The 23,680-nt window shown below is 37.1% G+C and overlaps 2 protein-coding genes across 3 annotated transcripts in view; both read right to left on the bottom strand.

Annotated features, from left to right (window-relative positions):
• ptpn4a (protein tyrosine phosphatase non-receptor type 4a) overlaps positions 1-7,654 on the bottom strand; it is a 101,795-nt gene extending 94,141 nt beyond the window's left edge. Inside the window, exon 1 of one of the 2 annotated variants that reach the window (XM_038290256.1) lies at positions 7,148-7,654. The gene's annotated coding sequence lies outside the window, so the exon portion shown is untranslated. The remainder of the gene's footprint in view (positions 1-7,147) is intronic. The other variant, XM_038290258.1, reaches the window with a different exon arrangement.
• A 733-nt stretch (positions 7,655-8,387) lies between these two features.
• On the bottom strand, positions 8,388-9,916 carry LOC119786747. The gene is made up of 3 exons (XM_038290263.1): positions 9,657-9,916; positions 9,203-9,485; positions 8,388-9,047 (listed from the first exon to the last, which is right to left on the bottom strand). The coding sequence occupies exons 1-3, from the start codon at positions 9,899-9,901 to the stop codon at positions 8,388-8,390; spliced, it is 1,188 nt and encodes a 395-aa protein (XP_038146191.1). The 5' UTR covers positions 9,902-9,916.
• Positions 9,917-23,680: the final 13,764 nt, after the last annotated feature.

Raw genomic sequence — 23,680 nt, 5'->3', positions numbered from 1 at the left:
GCCTAGGAATGAACAGCAGCGCCTTCCAGTGGACAGCTGTAACATTAAAACATTAAGAAAATCTTAAACTAATATTTATACAATTAATCGTAAGACAATACATTTTTAATATCCCTATATAATCATTGAAGCTTGCCTTTCTCACTGCGGTTCTTTGAAAATGGTAGAGGGTCGTAAAAGAAAAAGTGTCTACGACGTGTATGAGAAGAAGAGAAAGGTCTAAGATGAGAGAAACAAGAGCAGAGTGTTTTTGGGAGATTTTTTCATGCGATGGCGTACACTGAAATCACAGGTCAGGAGTCCCACTGATTCCTCGGTTGCAAAGTTTCTACTCAACAGGTAAAGTTTGGCACGATATTTGGAGAAATCCATTTCACGTCACTGCTAGTAAAAGTAATCTACCTCTTGAATGTAACTTTCCAGGGAATGCAAGTTTATTTATTTTGTAATTTGCATAAATAGTAGTTATACGGTGGCCACAGATCTTTATTTATCCTGCAAACACATCCAAATTTCCACTGCCCCACACACATATACAAGCATGTTATGATTTTTTTAATGCACCAGTAGTCTTATTTGTGGGGTAACTTTTTATATATAAATATCTGTGACATGAGATCCATACTAGGGAACATCTTATCATTCCGTACCTGCGCATCTTCAAGGAGAAATGGGCTCCTTCATGCTCTCGCACGCTTTTAATAGGCGTTCCCTCTCGAGAGCGGGTACAGGGCTGTGCATGTGCATTTCTTTAAAAATGGAGAGGGCGGCTCTTTTCAAAATGTCGCTAAAAATTCTTCAATATACCTTTAAATCATAAAGTGAGTGCCAGAGAGTTTATTAGGGTCATCAATTTTTTTACACCCCCTTTTATGGTTGCAGGGGAGAGAAGTGGGTAAGAGTCAGGATGAACACTTTGGACTAGTTGAAAATCTTTCAACAAGTCAACCTACCACAACCAATCGTACCTACACCCACAGCTGAGGGTAATTTAGATTTCTAATTAACTGTTGACTGTTTTTTTTTGGACGTTGCAAGAAACCAGGGTATGGGGGAAAAAAACAACATATGCATGGGAAACACACCAGCAAACCCGGTTTCTGTCATAGTTGTACCAATCTGACAAAAGAAAAAACATCAGGTTGGAAAAATACGGACAGGAAAAAGGCTTCTCTTTATTGGATATTATAGAAAGCAGCATTACAGCTGTTTACATAAACTCAAGAAAGAATTTGTTGTGCTCTAATAACTCTGTATTTGTCCATCTGCGAATCCTTCTGAATAGATTTAGCAGCGCTTCTCATTTCATTAGCATATTTAAAAAGCTTGAACAAAAATGATTAAAGATTGTATTCAGCATTTTTAAGTCAATAAAAGCTTACATTAGCATATGACCAATGTGTCTTTATAGCAATAACTGACGCTGAGCAGCAGTGGTCCTGACTCGCTCTAACTTGCTGAGGCCTTGGCACCCAGCTCTGTGGACCTTGTGTTTTCCATGCTTGCAGAGCTCTCAGCTTTGCACAGCCCACATCCATCCCGCTTCCTACAGTCCCTATATCCTTCCTATAGTGTGTTGAATCTGCAAAAAACATGCATTTCTAAAGAAAAGTGGTTGGTTTCCTTTTTAGTTATTGTAAACCTTCACTTTGACTTATGGTTGTTCCCAAGTGTACATTTTGTTCTTAACTATAAGAAGCTACATATTCACAACTGGGGTCACAGATTCATCAAACAGATTTTTTTAAATAGGTTTAATCTTTATATTCCAAAGGCTTCAGCAGATATCTAACATATATACCCAAACAGCATCGATCCTTTCTACCTGCTAGCAGCCTCCACCTGCACTCTTCAGCTAACAGCTTGCACAGCATGACTGACATAATCTGTTTCTAGTTGATAAACAGAAGACTTTACAGCTACCAGTAGTCAGCCAGAGTGATCATAAAGGTATAAAAGTGGTGACAAGTCATCCCCATTGCTATCAGCAGATGCATTCTTTGTTTCTGTGAATTGATGTGGTCAATCCAATTTAGAAAGGAAGAAATAACTTCCTAAATGATTTCACAATATTATTGAACTGTATAAACTGTATAAAGGCTGTGAATGACGATGGCAGAAAAAAAACCTGTAATGAATTGAAGACAGTTTAAATCCAACAGTAAAACAAATAATTAAAATGCTGAGAAAAATTGAGGGCATTAAGATGTCTTTAAAGATCCCAAGAAGGTGTCTGGGTCACAAATCGACACTAACAGCAATCTAAAACCTCAAATTGAGAGGCATTTTATGTCACTAAATGTACAGAGAAACATGTGAAATAATATTTATCACAAATTGTGGGATTGTTTCTCAATTTTAAACTGTTGGAAGGAACAGAAATTGGACTGCTGAATTTTGTTCTGCTGAATTTTTTGGTTAGAATAGATACCAATTAAATGACCGGTAAAAGTATATTACAAAGGTCCATCAGTATTATATCCTTACCATTAAAAACTTTTTTGCATTTTAAAATAAAATGCAGTTAAAGTATAGACATCTTTTAGGTTAAAACATTAACAAGCAGACTGTTTTGTGTATTAAAAAATATATAACTCACCTTGAAGTGAACCAAAAGGTTTTTAAGACCAAAATATAAAACACTGCCCTAAAAGCAAGTCGCTTTAACAGAAAAATCCAGATTATAGAAAGATACCCTAACCTCTGTTGATAACAACCAAAATGCCTTAAAAATGGGTAAATAAATAATTAAGGCACACTTATGCCTCCTCTAGCTTTAAAACTTAATACAACAGGTTGAATTTGGCCTATAAAGAAAAGCATGGCCCCTGCCATGGGAAGCTTTGCCATTCAGAGCTGAGCCCCTTCACTTCTAAAGCGCATCACTTGGAGCCAGAGGAAAACACGTCCAGACTAGAGCCCTGATCAGAGAGGAATTTATCATTTCAGTTAAACTAAGAGTGGATAGAGTGCATTTCAACTTAATAAAACAAACATGGGCTGTTGTTGTTTGGCAGGATTTCAAAATCAAGATCTCCAAAGATCTATATTTTTCACATAAACATGGATATTTCCATCTTCTCTCTACTCAACACAACAAACATTAGAATTTATATCATATTTATATAATATTTAACAAAAAACAGCCAATTTAGAGCAGACTTGGAATAAAAGATAACATAGTAGGATATTAAACATGAATCAGTGAAATCCATCAAGTTAGTTACAAGTCCTCCAGACTACAGGTGCTGGTCATAAAATTAGAATATCATGAAAAAGTAGATTGATTTCAGTAATTCCATTTAAAAAGGGAAACTTGTATATTATATTCATACATTACATACAAACTCATATATTTCAGATGTTTATTTTGTTTAATTTTGATGATTACAAATGACAACAAATGAAAATCTCAAATTCATCATATCAGAAAATTAGAATATTGTGAAAAGGTTCAAAATTGATGGCCCCTGGTGCCACACTCTAATCAGCTAATTAACTCAAACCACCTGCAAAAGCCTTTAAATGGTCTTTCAGTCTAGTTCTATAGGCTACACAATCATGGGGAAGACTGCTGACTTGACAGTTGTCCAAAAGACGACCATCGACACCTTGCACAAGGAGGGCAAGACACAAAAGGTCATCGCTAAAGAGGCTGGCTGTTCACAGAGCTCAGTGTCCAAGCACATTAATAGAGAGGCGAAGGGAAGGAAAAGATGTGGTCGAAAAAAGTGTACAAGCAAGAGAGATAACCGCACCCTGGAGAGGATTGTGAAACAAAACCCCTTCAAAAATGTGGGGGAGATTCACAAAGAGTGGACTGCAGCTGGAGTGAGTGCTTCAAGAACCACCACACACAGACGTATGAAAGACATGGGTTTCTGCTGTCGCATTCCTTGTGTCAAGCCACTCTTGAACCACAGACAGCGTCAGAAGCGTCTTGCCTGGGCTAAAGAGAAACAGGACTGGACTGCTGGTGAGTGGTCCAAAGTCATGTTCTCTGATGAAAGTAAATTTTGCATTTCCTTTGGAAATCAAGGTCCCAGAGTCTGGAGGAAAAGAAGAGAGGCACTTCATCCACGTTGCTTGAAGTCCAGTGTAAAGTTTCCACAGTCAGTGATGGTTTGGGGTGCCATGTCATCTGCTGGTGTTGGTCCATTGTGTTTTCTGAGGTCCAGGGTCAACGCAGCCACATACCAGGAAGTTTTAGAGCACTTCATGCTTCCTGCAGCTGACCAACTTTTTGGAGATGCAGATTTCATTTTCCAACAGGACTTGGCACCTGCACACAGTGCCAAAGCTACCAGTACCTGGTTGAAGGACCATGGTATCCCTGTTCTTAATTGGCCAGCAAACTCTCCTGACCTTGACCTTAACCCCATAGAAAATCTATGGGGTATTGTGAAGAAGAAGATGCAATACACCAGACCCAACAATTCAGAAGAGCTAAAAGCCACTATTAGAGCAACCTGGGCTATCATAACACCTGAGCAGTGCCACAGACTGATCGACTCCATGCCACGCCGCATTGCTGCAGTAATACAGGCCAAAGGAGGCCCAACTAAATACTGAGTGCTGTACATGCTCATACTTTTCATGTTCATACTTTTCAGTTGGCCAACATTTCTATAAATCCTTTGTTTTTATTGGTATTCAGTAATATTCTAATTTTCTGATATGATGAATTTGAGATTTTCATTTGTTGTCATTTGTAATCATCAAAATTAAACAAAATAAACATCTGAAATATATGAGTTTGTATGTAATGTATGAATATAATATACAAGTTTCACTTTTTAAATGGAATTACTGAAATCAATCTACTTTTTCATGATATTCTAATTTTATGACCAGCACCTGTAGATCTGGATACTTGAAATGGAGCACTGATCCCCAACGTGGGTACATAAACTAAATGAATTGTACTAAAGAATAAACATTTCTGTTAAAGAGCTTAAAAGGTACATAAAATGGACACAACTAATACTAATTGATTTTATAGAAATGTTTGTAAACTCAACCAGTCATGAGTTGACTGTGGGTCAGAAGCTAAGAAGTTAAGGATCCTCTAACATAGAGGATCCCCAATAAGATGCCCCAGTTTACAGTGAAATTATGTCCTGAACAAAATACCCAGATCATTAGATATCAGGCCATGAGAATCATCCACATGAACAATAACAAACCATCTACTTTTGGTTCTCTGTCATCAAACTATCTTCATCCATATTTCATGACCAGTTAGTTCTGTGTAGGTTACAGGGAGCACCAAAGAGGCAGAGTATAAACCCCAGACATCCTCACCAGGACGACCTACCATAACCTTTTCCCACTGACATTAAGAGAGATTTAGAATCTCAAATTACCAGAACAGGACCGTGGAAAGAAACCGAAGTATGCAAAGACATTGTGAACCGTTTTCAGCATCTTAGGTTAACAGATTAGCCTGCTTAGCACTCTCTGTGTGCATTCCTTAGAGACTTTATTCCGTTATTTTCCGCTGTTGTCTTGTTGACATCAGCCCGTAGCACTCTGTAGCTTTTTAAACGGTCAAAAATGTCTGTATTTAAAACATTTTGTGACTATAGCTCCAGCAGGCTTTGGCGATCATAGATGCGGGTTTGATGTCTAGTTTGTATCGTTTTAGGTGGCTTTTTTTTGGTGAAATTGCCGTAGTTACTTTGGAGCGTAATGGGCTATCTCGCAATCGCTAGTTTGTTGGCTCTGCGCTGCCGTAACGCAAAGATGTCTGCCTCCATGGCTGCGAGACCCGCTCCTATGTAATTATAAATAACGAATTCTAAGGCAACGCAAATATTAAGGTTAAGAGGCTGAGCTCGTAGATGATGATAAATAACATAGTTATGTATAATATATTACATTTCTGACTGTATATCCCTGTAATTATTACACACTGTAGCTTTAACAAAAACACTGACACAACACAAGATATAAATCATGCTAGTAATGACTGAATCAATTTAACTGTATTTCTGTGTATGATATCAATAAAACTAGAATTGACTGGATTCATCCGATATGCCATCCTGCTAATTATACAATAATGGAGCCGATATCCGATCCAAGTATTGGATGAGTGCATCCCTAACTAAAAATAAACTGAAGAAATTTGCTGCATCTACTGCAGGTAATAGCTGCCAGCAACCTTTCAAAAGGACAATACTTCATAAACCCTGACATTTTTTTTTTATTATCAATTTCATGTAATTTTCACATTGGGGGAAAAAAAATAAAGTTGGTGGCCATGGCAACAAAACTAGTTGTGGCCCTGCAGCCAACCTCATCCTCTAGATTTCATTCATAACTGCCTGGATGAGACGATTCATTCAAAGTAAACTGCAAATTTTACAGTCTTTCATTCATTCAGAGGTAAACAGGACTGAGCTCCATATGCGGCGGAGGAACCGACCGACTGCGACCCGAAAAGATGTGGCACGGATGGTGGGGGATTACGTCATGGTAAAAAAAAAAAAAAAAAAAAAAGGACGCCTCATCACAACAGACCTTTACCATCCACAATATAACCAACCTCCCATCCATTCAGTAACAAATAACGATTATTACTGCAAAGCCACGCTGAAAGCAGATTATCCACGCAGGCAGAGTGGCGTTTCTAGAAAACACCAGGGAATCAAGCCTCTCTTCAGCTGTTCTTCACCAATAAAACTAAGTTAAGCCTTCTCTGACAGACGTTAAAATACAAACTAAAACGTCGTAATGGTGAATAAGCTAACTGGGCTCCTCTTTATAGGGGCTTATTGTACACTGTCCAATGAATGAGCTTCTCTTTTATAGGATAAAACAAATAAATAGCAAAGCGTGTCAACACAAACATATTTCTATTACAACCAAATACTGCGCACATTTCATTAGCTAATGTTTAATACTGAATGGGTTAAAAAGCTAACATGCAGGCAACACAATTAGACTGAATGTCGTTTATTTTATTAAGAATAAAATGAAAACAACGAGAAAAAAAAAGCCCTTTTGGAAATTGTTAACCGAATATCTTGTAGCACTGATAGCAATTTTAGCTATTTTAGCTGGATAAAAGTGACAGAGCTAAGCTAGTGTGCTAACGTCAACTGACCGTTAAAGGGGATATATGTGCATATAAAGTGCTTACCGTCATAAACTGCTCCAGGGGCGTCCAGTTTTTAATGAATTAAAGTGTAGCTGTGGGAGAAAATGGTTCGTGTAGGGGGGCGATGTAGCCCGGACATCCAAGATCAGTTGACCCAGTGCCGATGAAAGCCGAGCAGCAGCATCGTTACCACCGCGCCGCCTCACACACATCCATCCAGCAGAGCGGGGCCTCCTCCGGGCTCGACTGTGCGATTGGCTCGGCAACGACGGATAATCCACAAGACATAAGCCCCTGCAGTAAGCATTGGCTAGACGAGGCTCCTATCCGGTCATTTCAGGCCGTCGGGGTGAGAAATAGTCCCAAAGCCAGCGAGAGAGGAAAAAAAACGAGCAGATAATATGCAGTCAGAAGGTTGGAGCTGAAAACTGTCGGATCACAGAGGGAGAAAATGTGGCGTTTCAGACTTCTCCAGCGTGAGGCTGTCCGTTGTTGTCAGTGCTCCCTGATATCTCTCTCTCTCTCTCCTTCTGCAGCTGCTCTCTCGCCTTGCAGCAGCAGCGCAGCAACGAGCAGTGCAGTGACGTCATCGCGCAGCCGCAGAGCGCGTCTGGGCGTGGCGGGGCAGCGGGAGGCGCGGTGTTTGATTTCAAACGCACAAAATTACAGTAAACATTTCATTTCATAGATTATTACTTTTACGAAAGAGGATTAGGGCCACTGAAAAAATGTAAAAAAAAGTTAACTGATTTTTATATTTTATATCCGTTTACAGTTTTTCTGGATTGTTTACACACATTTCTGAAAACATGCCTCGTATTCTCAGAACTCTACACACAAATCCAACAAACACACACACAATGGGCAAAACCCTTCAATTCTCCTGCAAAATGAAACTTTACATTCAAAACAGTTTTATCTCTTCACAAAAGGCCATTTTGTGTGCAGATGACACACACAAACTATCATATGAACAGACAATTAAAAAAAGCATTTAAACACTGATGTGCTCAGTGTAAAACACCATTCTCCATTCATCATAATGACTTTTTGTTCAGTGTTACACTTACTACAGACATTAAATACATAAGTGCGTTGTAAAATATTTTAGAATATTGTTTTTATACTCAGAACACACAAATATACTGTAACAAACATGTTTTATTTTTCCCACAAAACAATGTACACAGTGTACATCCCAACTGACACAAAGTTGCACACACAGTGCAGAAGATTTTACTGTATACAGTTACAGTAATAATAAAAAACAAAACAAAATAAACTATGCTGCATCCTCTCTTCTGTTTCGGTCTGGCCACAGCACCTCATCTACATCACAAGCAATGTTTTCCCTGGGCAAGCAGCGGGGGAAATATCGCCTAGCATGGCGAATCCAGCCATGAAAAGCATCAACTGCTATATCTCCACATGCGTCTTCCATAGCTTGGAAAAGGGGTATACGCGTTTCTGAATTTAGGTCGTACACTTTCCATCTCCAGGCAGAAAAAAATTCCTCAATAGGATTGAGGAATGGAGAATATGGAGGGAGATAAACAACTGAAAAGCGTGGGTGGTCAGTGAACCAGTTATGAACCAGAGCAGCCCGGTGGAAGCTTACGTTGTCCCAAATGACAACGTACCTGAGCTGCTCTGGGCCGTCTATCTGATCTGGTGGAATGAGTGTGTTGTGTAGGGTGTCCAGGAATGTGATCAGATGGGCAGTGTTGTAGGGGCCAAGGGTAGCATGGTGATGGATGATGCCATGGTCGGTCATCGCTGCACACATTGTGATGTTCCCTCCGCGCTGGCCAGGGACTTCAACAATGGCACGCTGGCCGATTATATTCCTTCCCCTCCTTCGTCTTTTTGTGAGGTTGAATCCAACCTCATCAATGAAGAAGAACTGGTGCTCCACTGCATCCACCTCCAGCTCAAGGACTCTCTGAAACACACATGACAATATCAGAAGTAGACATGGAGCGGTCTCTATTGTGAAGCACAATCATTATGATTACAATATAATAGAAAGAAATATGTATGATTTATACAATGTTGACAGTATGCATCAAAGGTGGGAATGTACTGTATAGGACGTACTTGCACATAGTTATATCGCAATTCTTTGACCCTTTCTGAATTGCGCTCAAATGGCACCCTGTAGACCTGCTTCATCCTCAGTTTATTTCTGTGCAAGACACGGTCCAGCGTTGATAAACTTACCCTATCAATATTTTGAAATATCTCATTGTTTTCTATTATTTTTCTTTGTATTTGCCGTAAGGTAATGGCATTATTTTCAAGAACCATGTTCATGATCTCTGTTTCCTGTTCAGGAGACAGAAGACGGCCCCGTCCACCTCTTGTTGGTAATCTTTCAGTTCTGCAATACAAAGAGTGCAATACTGTAAATACTGTGTAGGAATACATTTCCCAAATACTCGAAACACAATGTCCTACAGAACAGTCCACAGGTAATACTGTACTACTGTACTCATTGAGTACTGTATTGATATGCAGTACTGCAGTTTTGTAGTGAGAGTAGATTTCTTACCTATTCTCATTGCGGAAAGTCCGGATGATGGATGCTACAGTGTACCTGCTCAAATTTGGCTGTACTCTTTGCCCAGCCTCCCTCATTGTTAGGCCATGGTTGACCACATGGTCAACCAAAGTTGCTCGGATCTCATCAGAAATGATTGTCCTTGGCCTTCCTCGTCCTCGTCCTCCCCATCGTCCTCCTCTTACTCTCACTCCTCTGGCTCTGGCTCTGCCTCTGTTTACAACATTGGCCTCCATTGCTCCAAAACAGAAGAGCTCACCTGTTGCCCTTCTATGCTAAAGCTCTGATTGCTGAGTGGAAACATGTGTGTTAGGTGTTTGCCCATGTGAGGAGTCAGTGTGCATAGTAGGGAAATTAACTTTAGAGTTTTGAATAACAGTGTGTTCCTTGTGAAAACAAAAGATTTTCTTCATGACAATTGTGTGTAGAGTTTTGGAAAAAGTGTGTTTTAGAACTGCAATTTGAGTGTAAAGCAGGAATTGTGCTTGTAGTTTAGCAGAATTGGTTCAGGGGGTTGGTGCATGAGTTACATTTTGTGGTCATTGTGTTTCAAGTACCAATATTTGTGTGTAAACAATCGAGAAAAACTGTAAACATTTCATTTCATAGATTATTACTTTTACGAAAGAGGATTAGGGCCACTGAAAAAATGTAAAAAAAAGTTAACTGATTTTTATATTTTATATCCGTTTAATATGGTAAAAAAGTCAGAATTCTCAGATTAAAGTAAGAATTCTGAGATTAAAGTCAGAAATCTGAGAAAAAAGTCAGAATTTTGAGATTAAAGTCAGAATTCTGAGAATAAAGTCAGAATTCTGAGAAAACAGTCAGAATTCTGAGATCAAAGTCAGAATTCTGAGATTAAAATCAGAATTCTGAGAAAAAGTCAGAATTCTGAGATCAAAGTCAGAATTCTGAGATTAAAGTCAGAATTCTGAGAAAACAGTCAGAATTCTGAGAAAAAAGTCAAAATTCTGAGATCAAAGTCAGAATTCTGAGATTAAAGTCAGAATTCTGAGAAAAAAGTCAGAATCCTTAGGTTAAAGTCAGAATTCTTAGATTAAAGTCAGAATTCTGAGATTAAGCCAGAATTCTGAGAAAACAGTCAGAATTCTGAGATTAAAGTCAGAATTCTGAGAAAACAGTCAGAATTCTGAGATTAAAGTCAGAATTCTGATAAAACAGTCAGAATTCTGAGATTAAAGTCAGAATTCTGGGGGGAAAAAAACTAAATTCTGAAATTAAAGTCTCATATTATACTGAAATAAAATCGGTTATACTTTTTAAGTGGCCCTAACCCTCTTCTGTATACTTCAGCGATAGTACCAAGGTGTTACTTTAGTGTATCTCTTATCCTACTGTTATATCCTACTATATCTGTTGGTTGTGCTGTTCTTTATACATCTCTTTGCAGGTGAGAAAGCAGACTGAAGATGTTTTATCGTTATCTCCATTTTATCTCCTCTTTCTTTTCTCCTTTTTTTCTGTTTTTCCTTTCCTGTTCTACTTACATTGCAGTGTCCATATAATCTGTAATACTCCCTGCATGAATTATAATAAAGCCATTATTATGCATAAATAAAGCGGACAGCTACGGCAATAGCCGTACTGCTCCACTTATTGCCACATTGCCAGACAGGACACTATAAAATAAATGAAATAAATAAAAATTAATTTTATAGATTATGTAGTGACTATTTCTACAAAGCTAAAATTCAAAAAAACTTAAGACCGGATCAAAACAAAAGGTCAAAAAGGGTCAAAATCCAGTTTTTTGCTTGCTTTATTTCTCCGTTCAGACAAACAGGTTACAGGCTTCACAGGATTCTTTTATTGCTCTCACTCTGATTTCTCCACCTGTTCTTTAATTGACTGACTGATTGAGACTCTACTGAAAACTGGTAAAAAACAATAAGACCACCCACGTGCATAATGAGCTACCTAAGACCTACCTATTCATACTGTGAAACACCTACATCCCAAGCTAAAATGAATTAACTAAATAAGTGAATCACTAAACAAATCCTATTCTAAATAAAAAACAAACTAAATAATCCAGAGTCTAATATTTAAATAATAATGGAGAAATAGCTCCTACAGATTATTCAAATTTGGAGAAAAAAAAAGATTAATTGTAGAGACACTGATTAAAGTTACTAATGACAAACCTTCATTAGATGAGCTTATACAGCAGATATTAGTTTTAAGCAATTCATTTGTGACTCTTATTATCACCAGTTTACCTTTTCTTTTACAGGAAACTGACGATTTTATCATCCACCCTTTTTGCTTACATTACGTCAAACATGAAAATACACTTCCCATATGAAATTCAGTCTGCAAAAAAATATATACATAACATTTATGTAAATTATCAGAATGTTTAAGCAAAAAATTCATTTGTTTTTCTAAACTAATCGTGTGCTTCGTAAAAAATAATAAAATATATGATTCATTTTTGTGTGGCTTTTTAAATTTTCTAGATCAAACGTGATCCTAATGGGGAAAAAAACTATATTTATTATTTTTTCTTTTTATACATAAGCTATATATAATAGTTTCAGGGCTTTTAAATTGAAATCGAAGACTCTACATCCTGTGTAGAACAACCTCAGCTTTGACCTGTGTGAGTATTTTTGATATGCTCAAAACAAACAGATTCAGTTATTTACCAAGTGCTTTAATACAAACAAAGAGACTTCTGCAAAAATGCTACAGTAATATATAACAATAAAGTCTAACAATTTGGTATTTACTCTCCTTGCTGTTGCAGACATTTGTGGTTATTGGTAATCAACACTGCCGTGTTAAAGATCTAGTTAACTGCCCATGGCACCAGTAGATTAGAGGCAGCACAAATGCAACAAATACTTTGTGCCACAAATTAGTTTTCTATTCTTTATTGCATCACCATTCAATTTAGAGCGGCTATCTTGGTGTTGTGCAAATAGTCGAAGTATATAGAAGAAAGGACCAACACACAGCATCATTCCTGTAACAACCAACACAGCTTGAACAGTCAGTATGTATTATCCTTTGAACCAAAACATCATTAAACTATTGGGCTGTGGGTGCTTTTTGTGGGTTTTTAATTTTTAATTATTACTCTGCCTTTTCCAGAATATCTATCTTAATATATAGTGGGACATTTTTACCTAAGAATAAAAAAGTATTTATGTACATAAATTAAAAAGTGATAAACATTTAGTGTCCAGAATAACAGCAAAAAAAAAAAAATATGTTTTTGCTCTTTTAATTGACGCAAACCTTTATTGCAATCATTTTATATATTGACCAAATATTGCACATCTGTTAACATAATTATGAACAGCATGAGGTAGCAAATTTTTATCAATGTGGTAAAAAAAAAAATGCAAGCAATTGACTATTTCAGGGGTGTGTTGGCCAATGGTTCAGTTCAATTCAATTTAATCATTTTTAAAGAAAATGATCTAATCTAAGTTTGTTTCTCAAGATGTTATTGGCCATTATAGGTGGATGCATCTACAGCAGTCAGTGTTGGAGTTCCTAAGGTTCTTCGGATTAAAGACATTATTTACAGGAGAGAGAAGAGGTCTTCACAGCCACTACGGATTAGGGGGGAGGTGGTGGAGGAGGTGGAGGACTACAGATACTTGGGAGTGATAATTGACAATAGACTGGACTGGAGGTCTAACTCTGAGGCTGTGTACAAGAAGGGGATGAGCAGACTGTATTTCTTGAGGAAGCTGAGATCCTTCAATGTGTGCAGCAAGATGTTGGAGATCTTTTACCAGTCTGTTGTTGCCAGCACCATTTTCTTTGCTGCTGTGTGTTGGGGCAGCAGCATTAGAGCCAGCGACACCAACAGACTTGATAAAATCATCAGGAGGGCTGGTTCTGTACTTGGACTCAGGCTGGAGTCTTTTGAGACTGTGGTGGAGAGGAGAACGCTGAATAAACTCTTATCCATCATTGACAATGATCAGCACCCTCTCCACCACACAGTGGTCAGACAGCGAAGCACCTTTTCTCACAGGCTGCTCCAGCTCCGCTGTCGAAGGGACAGATACAGGAAATCTTTCCTACCATATGCCATCACGTACAATAAAAAATAAACTCTTGTTTCAGCATACAGTAACCAGCACTGTACTGTACTGCACTCCATATTTTAATACTTATTTATAATCTGTTCACTGCACCTCAGGACTGTTCACTGCACCCTTATAATGTAAATACGTGTGGATGTTATGTTATTTTTACTTTTTCTTATCTTATTGTGTTGTGACTGTCACTATGTGTAAAGCTGCTGCTACACTGCAATTTCCCAGCTTGGGATAAATAAAGTACATCTATCTATCTATCTATCTATCTATCTATCTATCTATCTATCTATCTATCTATCTATCTATCTATCTATCTATCTATCTATCTATCTATCTATCTATCTATCTATCTATCTATCTATCTATCTATCTATCTATCTATCTATCTATCTATCTATCTATCTATCTATCTATCTATCTATCTATCTATCTATCTATCTATCTATCTATCTATCTATCTATCTATCTATCTATCTATCTATCTATCTATCTATCTATCTATCTATCTATCTATCTATCTATCTATCTATCTATCTATCTATCTATCTATCTATCTATCTATCTATCTATCTATCTATCTATCTATCTATCTATCTATCTATCTATCTATCTATCTATCTATCTATCTATCTATCTATCTATCTTATGGTTTTACAGTGTTGAGAAGCAGATGCTCCTGCTATAAACCTTTTTTAAAGTATTAAAGTTATTTAAATATTTTAAACAAACCAATAATATCAAATCTAGTCATTATTTTTAGGCTTGAAAATGGTCGGTGTTTTCAAACCTTGGTACAAAGCCTGTCCCACTTATTTACAGTCAATGTGGGGAAAAAATTATATATTATTTTTGGTATTATGTTACACAAAAAAACTTGTTTCTTAATGGAAATATGGGGGATTTAATTGATTCACACATTAGTTTTTTTTTTCAACATGATCAGCGGTGACACAACTAGCATTGATAATAGTCTTATTTAAAATAAGTATACCTGAATAATTTTTGGAATCTGTATTTTACTCTTGAAGTTACTCAGTTTCTTGAAAATATAAATTCTCACTCCGTGATTCTCTTTTTTCTTTCTTTTTTTTATTAGGGCATAAATATGATGGGAAACAAGCATGTATTACTCTAAATTTACCAAATGGGAGCGACAGAAGAGCAAGGCATTCAAATAAGGCCAGTGTGTCCGTAAGTGAGAAAATGACCACAAGGCAGTGGCTGCTCACCTCCATTTGTCAGTAAAAGCCCAGAGGATGAACTGAGCTTACATCTTAAATACTGCTTTAATGTTCAACAGGAATTCTTTATAACCACATCTACATTTAATTATATTATTATTATTATTTATCTGCACTTAAAAAAAATGAAATTGTCCAGAGAGCTGTTCTAAACGAAATTTCTTTTTGTTTTACACTTGTGTAAACAAAAAGACAAATAAAATCTGTCTAAGTCATTTAAATGGGGAAAAAATATTTTGAAAAATGATATGTAGAGGAGAAGAGGAAAATGTTATATATTCACAGTTTGTAAATAAAATTTTCGGTTCTATTATTGTTCCCAAACTAAGGGGTTGGGAACCCCTAGGGGGACGCAGCACATCAATGGAGTCACAAAATGGTTTTTCATTGTAATGTGATTTCTGAGGTAGATGGAGATACAAAATATATCATGTGATACTTAAATTTTCATGAAATAGATAACAATAACATTTATTTGGTAATCTAAATCAAGATTCTGATCAAACATATACCCTTTTAATACTAAAATTCAGAGTTAGATGATAAAATTCTCCATTTATCTTACAAAAAACATTGTAAATAATAATTTAAGAACATCAGTGTAATAATAGGACATTTTATCATTCCTTCCCTATATATATATATATATATATATATATATATATATATTTGATTTGTTGTTTCATCGTTGCTACCTCACAGTAGCATAGCCAGGAGTTTGAGGAGCCAGGAGCAGAGTGGATGGGCACCAGACCCTCAGGGTCGATCTACACTGTTCCAACAGGAAAATGCAGAAGCACAACATCAATATTTTCCAAATAAATACAAGTTAGATTTCTAATAAATTAGTGCCTAAATTTACAGATCTATGCTGTCTTGTACAAGCGTGAGTTCCGGGGGTAACATCTTATCGTCATTTCTTACCTGCATTTGTGGAAAAAGTTATCCCTTATACTTTCATCAATAACAGTTCTGCATAATATTAATATTTACATATACTTATACCTACAATAAATAGATTTAGCTTTAATTTGTCTCTAACTGCATTAAAGACTACTACAGGACTTGCAGAGACATGAAACTTTTCACTTTTTCCTGTAAAAGACAAAAAAAGAGTTCTGAGAAGAGGATGAAATCTGTATTTATCATCTTTACTGTCAGTATACTGATGATGTGAGTAATGAACCGTGGAATTGTTGTTTTCAGTTTTATTGCTCATGTGTGAACAATTAAAATGTTAAATATTTTGAAACATTCCACTTGAGGCTGTTAGTGCTGCCACTTTCTGTTTGAGACTTTAACTGCTTCTGAATTATAGGATCAGATGGTAGGGGTGGCCCTGGCCACCCTGACCCCCCTCTAGTGTCGCCTGTGCTGCCTCAATAGTTTATGCACCCTGTGTGTTCAAAATAACAATAAAGTTGGTCTAAAAAATAAATACGAGGACTTACTATACTTTTTTTCTTATACGTTTTTTGGATTGTCTCAATTAAATAAGATGGGAAAAATAATAAGTTGCATTTCAGTATATGATCAGTATGCTTAATGACTGGTTGTGCTGCTTTAGGAAGCTCAACATCTTTCTCAATAACGATATTAATGCTGTAAGTTTCTATTTAAATTATTTGTATTTCAATAGGCTCAGTGCCTACAGCACATGTTTTTGTTGTAATGAAAAAAAAAATCAAAATTTTAGGCTTTAAAAAGTGAAAGAAAATTAAAACTGAAAATGAAAAGCTCTGGATGGCTTTTCAGAAGCAACCATGAGGCCCAGTCATAGCCTGTCAGGATAGTAATGTGGGTTGCACTGACCTCAAGTGGCATGAAAAGGGATGCTACACGTCCCACTGCAGCAAACAATGCAGCCATTGTTCAGATGGCTGCCTGGCATACAATAAAGTACGCTGATGAAGCCGAGCAGCGAAAACAGGACAATGGATCCAGTGTTGTTGATCTCTGTTGCCTAAAAGGCCACTTTGTAGTCATAGAAATGATGAAGTGAACACGACAGTTCAACGTTGCTTCTTTTTTTTTTGCACTGCTCCATTAATATTTTTTTCCAATTCTTCATTCCACTCAAGAACAATTATTATGAGCAACACTATAAACAGCTATAAACAGGGGAAAAGGAGATTTAATATGTTTATGCATTTGTGGAAGCTTTTTATTATTTGAATTAGTCACTGCTTTTCTATTTTATTATAGTTGCAAGATATATTATATTTTATTTTGATTTAAGGCTGTACACCAACTCTAGGTAGGGTATAATGGTGAAGTGGAAGAAATGTTTTTTGTGTTTCTTTCTAACCTTATTGCAAATACAAATCTGAAAAGTGTGGCATGGATTTTTGATTCTGCTCTTCTGAATGAAAACTTTATGGAAACATTTCGTCCCTTTGTTCTGACCAGCATTTTTCATTTTGTGATGGAACCTTTAACCCAGCCTTTTTTTTGTGTGCAATTTTTATTCTTTTAAAATATCCTCAACTGGCCTTGACTTTGATACCTTAACAGTATCAAAACTGCAGCACAGAAAATGTACAGAATTGAGTGCAGCATCTTGCTTGGTTCAGAGAATAGAAAATCCCTTTATTGTCCCACAATGGGGAAACTGTTGTGTTACAGCAGCAAATGTTATAGTAGAAGTGGTCACATGATGTGCACCTTATATACAGGTGCTGGTCATAAAATTAGAATATCATGAAAAAGTAGATTGATTTCAGTAATTCCATTTAAAAAGTGAAACTTGTATATTATATTCATACATTACATACAAACTCATATATTTCAGATGTTTATTTTGTTTAATTTTGATGATTACAAATGACAACAAATGAAAATCTCAAATTCATCATATCAGAAAATTAGAATATTACTGAAGACCAATAAAAACAAAGGATTTATAGAAATGTTGGCCAACTGAAAAGTATGAACATGAAAAGTATGAGCATGTACAGCACTCAGTATTTAGTTGGGCCTCCTTTGGCCTGTATTACTGCAGCAATGCGGCGTGGCATGGAGTCGATCAGTCTGTGGCACTGCTCAGGTGTTATGATAGCCCAGGTTGCTCTAATAGTGGCTTTTAGCTCTTCTGAATTGTTGGGTCTGGTGTATTGCATCTTCTTCTTCACAATACCCCATAGATTTTCTATGGGGTTAAGGTCAGGAGAGTTTGCTGGCCAATTAAGAACAGGGATACCATGGTCCTTCAACCAGGTACTGGTAGCTTTGGCACTGTGTGCAGGTGCCAAGTCCTGTTGGAAAATGAAATCTGCATCTCCAAAAAGTTGGTCAGCTGCAGGAAGCATGAAGTGCTCTAAAACTTCCTGGTATGTGGCTGCGTTGACCCTGGACCTCAGAAAACACAATGGACCAACACCAGCAGATGACATGGCACCCCAAACCATCACTGACTGTGGAAACTTTACACTGGACTTCAAGCAACGTGGATGAAGTGCCTCTCTTCTTTTCCTCCAGACTCTGGGACCTTGATTTCCAAAGGAAATGCAAAATTTACTTTCATCAGAGAACATGACTTTGGACCACTCACCAGCAGTCCAGTCCTGTTTCTCTTTAGCCCAGGCAAGACGCTTCTGACGCTGTCTGTGGTTCAAGAGTGGCTTGACACAAGGAATGCGACAGCAGAAACCCATGTCTTTCATACGTCTGTGTGTGGTGGTTCTTGAAGCACTCACTCCAGCTGCAGTCCACTCTTTGTGAATCTCCCCCACATTTTTGAATGGGTTTTGTTTCACAATCCTCTCCAGGGTGCGGTTATCTCTCTTGCTTGTACACTTTTTTCGACCACATCTTTTCCTTCCCTTCGCCTCTCTATTAATGTGCTTGGACACTGAGCTCTGTGAACAGCCAGCCTCTTTAGCGATGACCTTTTGTGTCTTGCCCTCCTTGTGCAAGGTGTCGATGGTCGTCTTTTGGACAACTGTCAAGTCAGCAGTCTTCCCCATGATTGTGTAGCCTATAGAACTAGACTGAAAGACCATTTAAAGGCTTTTGCAGGTGGTTTGAGTTAATTAGCTGATTAGAGTGTGGCACCAGGGGCCATCAATTTTGAACCTTTTCACAATATTCTAATTTTCTGATATGATGAATTTGAGATTTTCATTTGTTTTCATTTGTAATCATCAAAATTAAACAAAATAAACATCTGAAATATATGAGTTTGTATGTAATGTATGAATATAATATACAAGTTTCACTTTTTAAATGGAATTACTGAAATCAATCTACTTTTTCATGATATTCTAATTTTATGACCAGCACCTGTAAGTGTATAAAATAAAACAAAGAGTATTGTACTGTACAGTACAATTTTTACAACATACATACTCGGTATCTGGAGAATAAAAAATCAATAACAGCTGAAGACATTTTTATAGTAATGGATATGTGAAAAATAGCAGCGACAACAAAGATGTGCAAAAAAACGACAGCAACATGTTGTTTAACTGATTAAGACAGAAACTGTGCAAAAATCAGCATCAATTAAACAACTTATTGAGGTTGGTGGGAACAGAGATGGTTATAGAGTCTTACGGCTGCTGGGAGGAAGGAACTGTGATAACGCTCCCTGGTGCATTTAGGGTGCAGCAGTCTGTCACTGAAGCAACAGCTTTATGGATGTGCTGGTAGACGTTATGATAGAGAGATGTTATTTCAGTTAGGATCCGTTTGTTTCCCACCTTGGGCACTGAGTCCACAGGGCATCCAATCACAGAGCTGGCCTTCCTGACCAGCTTATCCAGCCGCTTTCTCTCAGCTACAGATAAGCCACTGCTCCCACAGACAGATCCATAGAAGATGCTGATAAAAGTCTCCTCAGCAGGAAGAGTTTTCCCTGCATTAATCAGAAAGTGGTTCTGTTGGCACCAGACAACTAAGTTCTGGGTTCACCGTCTGTACTCTGAGTCTTCCCCACCCGTGATGAGGATGAGAATTTCTGCAGGCGGCAGCATTCGGAGTTGATGGAGAAGTCTGCAGTGTAAACCTATTGGAGACACAGCTCTGTGCCCTAACACGGAGGTCTTCAACAGGGGGTCCCCTAAGGTAGTGCATTGGTTGAATAGACTTTTTTTTATATCCCCCCTGCAATTTTTTCCACTAATTGAAATGTCTTTAAATTCACATTAATATGAATTCAACACACTGTAGTAACCAGATAAATGGAGGCAGGAGATGTCTTTATACGTAGATTAGATTGATTCAACTTTATTGTCATTACACAGGTACAGGTACAAAGCAACGAAATGCAGTTTAGGTCTAACCAGAAATGCAATAGCAGCAAGTGCAGAATATAATGGTTCCATAAATACAGGACATGGGTTTCTACTGAATAAATATAGAGATGAATACTAATATAAACAGAGTCTTACTAATAGATTTGTCCTATGACTATAATATATAGATAACTAGTGTTATGAACTAAATTTAAAGCTGGATATATACCGAATATAATATCCAGGTGGATATTACTATAAATAAGGTTTTTACAGTTATGTACAATAGCATAATATACAGATGGATTTTACTATAAAATGAATAAATAAAGTTTGGCCAGAAGCTATCTAAATTAAAGTGTAGTGGAAGGGAATTGCATATTACAGTTAAAGTACGGTATTGCAAATGTATATGTAAACAATTGGTACTGTGAATAAACAGTCAGCAGTCATCAATGCACACATTCAGTAACACACAGGGGCTCTTTCAAACTGGGCACCTTTTCATTCATAACACCTGTCCCATTAACCAGGAATCGGAATCAGAAATACTTTAATAATCCCAGGGAGAAACTTTTGTTACATGACTCCATCTGTAATAGAGTCTATAGGACCAGTTTGATATAACACAATTTTATACAATATATATAATCAGGGGGTCCCCGCTCCATCTTACCATCGGTTTGGGGGTCGTTGGTCTGGAAATCTTTGAAGACCCCTGCTCTAACATACTGTGGGAGACCAGTGGGGTAGTACATTTTTCACTTGGACATGTGCAGGTCCACTAATGATAGCTCCAGCTTATCCCTTAGGAGTCGTGTCTGGATGGCATTGAAAGCACTGGAGAAATCAAAGAACATGATCCTCACTGTGCTTCCAGGTTTCTCTCGCTGAATCAGAGCTTGGTGCAGGAGGAAGATGATAGCATCATCTGCCCCAATCCACAGGAGGCAGTAATAGACTCCTGCATACCCTGTACACCTCCTCCAAGATTTTCTTCAAGCTTTTAAATCCAGTCCTAAAGAGGAACTTTTTTCCCCAACCTTTGGACTCATACCTTCTCAAACAAACCTGGATCAAACCAGGCTCATTGCCAGGCCTCTGCAGAGTTGAATGGTGTGCTGATTCCCTATTTAGCAAACTGGGGATAATGGAGCAGGGGTAAATCTAACAGTAGCAGGAAGGTGGTTCTTAATGATTGAACTTTGACACCCCTAGTCTACATGTTTAGATTTGATCTATGATTTACTGATCTATGTAAAAGCTCTTATGTGTTTTGACCGAAGAGAGGAAGAAAACAAAAAGAAACAGTCTAGATTTCCATCTCATTGTCTTGGTTCCAAAGGGTACTTGGGTAAAGATATAATAATTTCTATCTGCAGCCTAATTATATGCTTCTATATTTAGTTCAGTCTACAGGGTTTTGGATTGAAGATGTAATTAAAACAGCATATCTGAGCCTTGTTAATATGCAGACAGATGACCTGGGGGAAATACAAGTACTGGGGATGATGAGACCTGAGTCACATTGAACTGCACATTAAACTGCTATCACTAACGAGTTTAGTTTGATCAGGCAAAATCAAAGATCCTTTGTGTGTTGCATTTTTTTTCTTCTTTAACCTGAAGGGAATACATAGATATCAAAGGTTTCCACACAATTGCTGAAAGACAAACTAGTCCAGCTATTGTAGCATTACAGATATTTGATTCTGGGTCAATCTTAAACCCTTTCTTCTCTGTAAAAAAAAAAATGTTTTTCTTTGCCTTTCACTGAATACTCAGACAGGAATGATGATGAAATCATAGATAAGGCTCTTTCACAATCTTCGCCAACACTTAGCAACAACAAGCTGCTTTGTGCTGATGAAAAGGGAAAGAAGCATTCATTAAAATCTTTGAAAGCTAAGGTTGGCTCTCAATGTCACATCTCTCTGCATTTATGGACCTCCTGTTTCATGTCTGTCAGACTGATCAGTTATAAAAAGAGTGATAAAGGCTAAAGATTATAGGGATTTTCATCTGCTAGCACAGTCAATAATAAAAAATTCATTTTAGTTGTCATATTTTTTTCATATTTTGGAAGCAGTCGTCAATATAGCACAAGCAACTAATTCAACCTCATGTTATTTTGCATATGTCCCTGCAGGAGATACTGATGTGCCTCAGTGGTTGTAAACAATCCTTAGGTTTTATTTTTTAGATTCAACTTATTTGAAGAAATTTAGCAGCAACATATATGTAATATTTAAACAAGATTATACTATTTAAACTACACAGAAAGATAATCACATACAGTTGGTTGTTTTTTGTCCAGCCAGCAGAGGGCGCCATTTATCCAAAACGTTTACTTCTCTGACTCTTATCCCAGCCAATTTCTCAAGTTTATAAAATATTGAAAACCAACCACCAGTTTGAGTTTCTTATTTATATAGCATAGATATTTAAAACTACTATCAGTTCTCAAACCAGCCGCTACATCAGTGCTACTGCCTTACACTGAAAAAGTGAAATAATAAAAAAGCCTGAAAATATTTGCACAAATTTGAGACATTTAAAACATAAAGCTCACGCATAAAAAAAAAAAAAAAAAGGATTATTAACGTTTAACATCAATGTTGTGATGATGCATTGTTCTCATGGCTAGAAAACAGTGAGTTTATGTATATATTCTTATTCTGGCAGGAAATCCATGGTTTTAATAAAATATACATTTTATTTAGTATCCTGGACTCCAAAGTTCTACTCATAGTTTATCTATGAAAGGATGCCTTGTTATCTTCCATGTTATCCATATCTTGTCATGCTGCAGTCAGAACATTTTACTCAGATTTGATTTCATAAACCAATATTAAGTGCTGCATACTAGTAATGAAAAAGAACATGATTTTCTTTTCTTATAAGACGTTAAAAGATTGCAGAGTTGCGATTTATGCCCGTTTTTTAAATCTATGTATAAAATTATCTCTGGTGAATCTTGCTGTTCTGTGAAAACCTCAGATTATTGAACCAAAAGCAGCATGAGGAACAAGGAACAGGTCACCAATAAAAAATGTCAAAACTTTGAGCATCTCACAGAGCATTTCAAACCATCATCTTAATGTAGAGGAGTATGGACAGCTGCATCTCCACTGAGAAATGGCTTTCTATCTAAACTGACAGGCCGGGCTAGTAGAGTATTAACCTGCAAACAGCTGAGCAGTCCATTATAACTTTGAAGGAACTGGTGAAACCCACAACAGGTTGTAGAAGAGCTTGTTGACAAACTAATAAGCTGAGCTTTATGGAAGTGCAGCCAGAGCTTAATTGAACTATGATGCCCCAATTCAGTTTGTAAATAATGTATGAGAAGGTAGGTGGCTAAGGTGAGAGCAACATTTAACTTTCTGGTATATACACCAAACATTATGTATGAGAGAAAACTAACACTGCTCATTATTCTCTCAGCAGGACAT

Source organism: Cyprinodon tularosa, unplaced genomic scaffold (assembly GCF_016077235.1).
Source record: "Cyprinodon tularosa strain WSP-4 unplaced genomic scaffold, ASM1607723v1 ctg278, whole genome shotgun sequence".
In the NCBI taxonomy this organism is placed as follows: Eukaryota; Metazoa; Chordata; class Actinopteri; order Cyprinodontiformes; family Cyprinodontidae; genus Cyprinodon; species Cyprinodon tularosa.
This window is presented reverse-complemented; position numbering and strand designations above follow the sequence as displayed.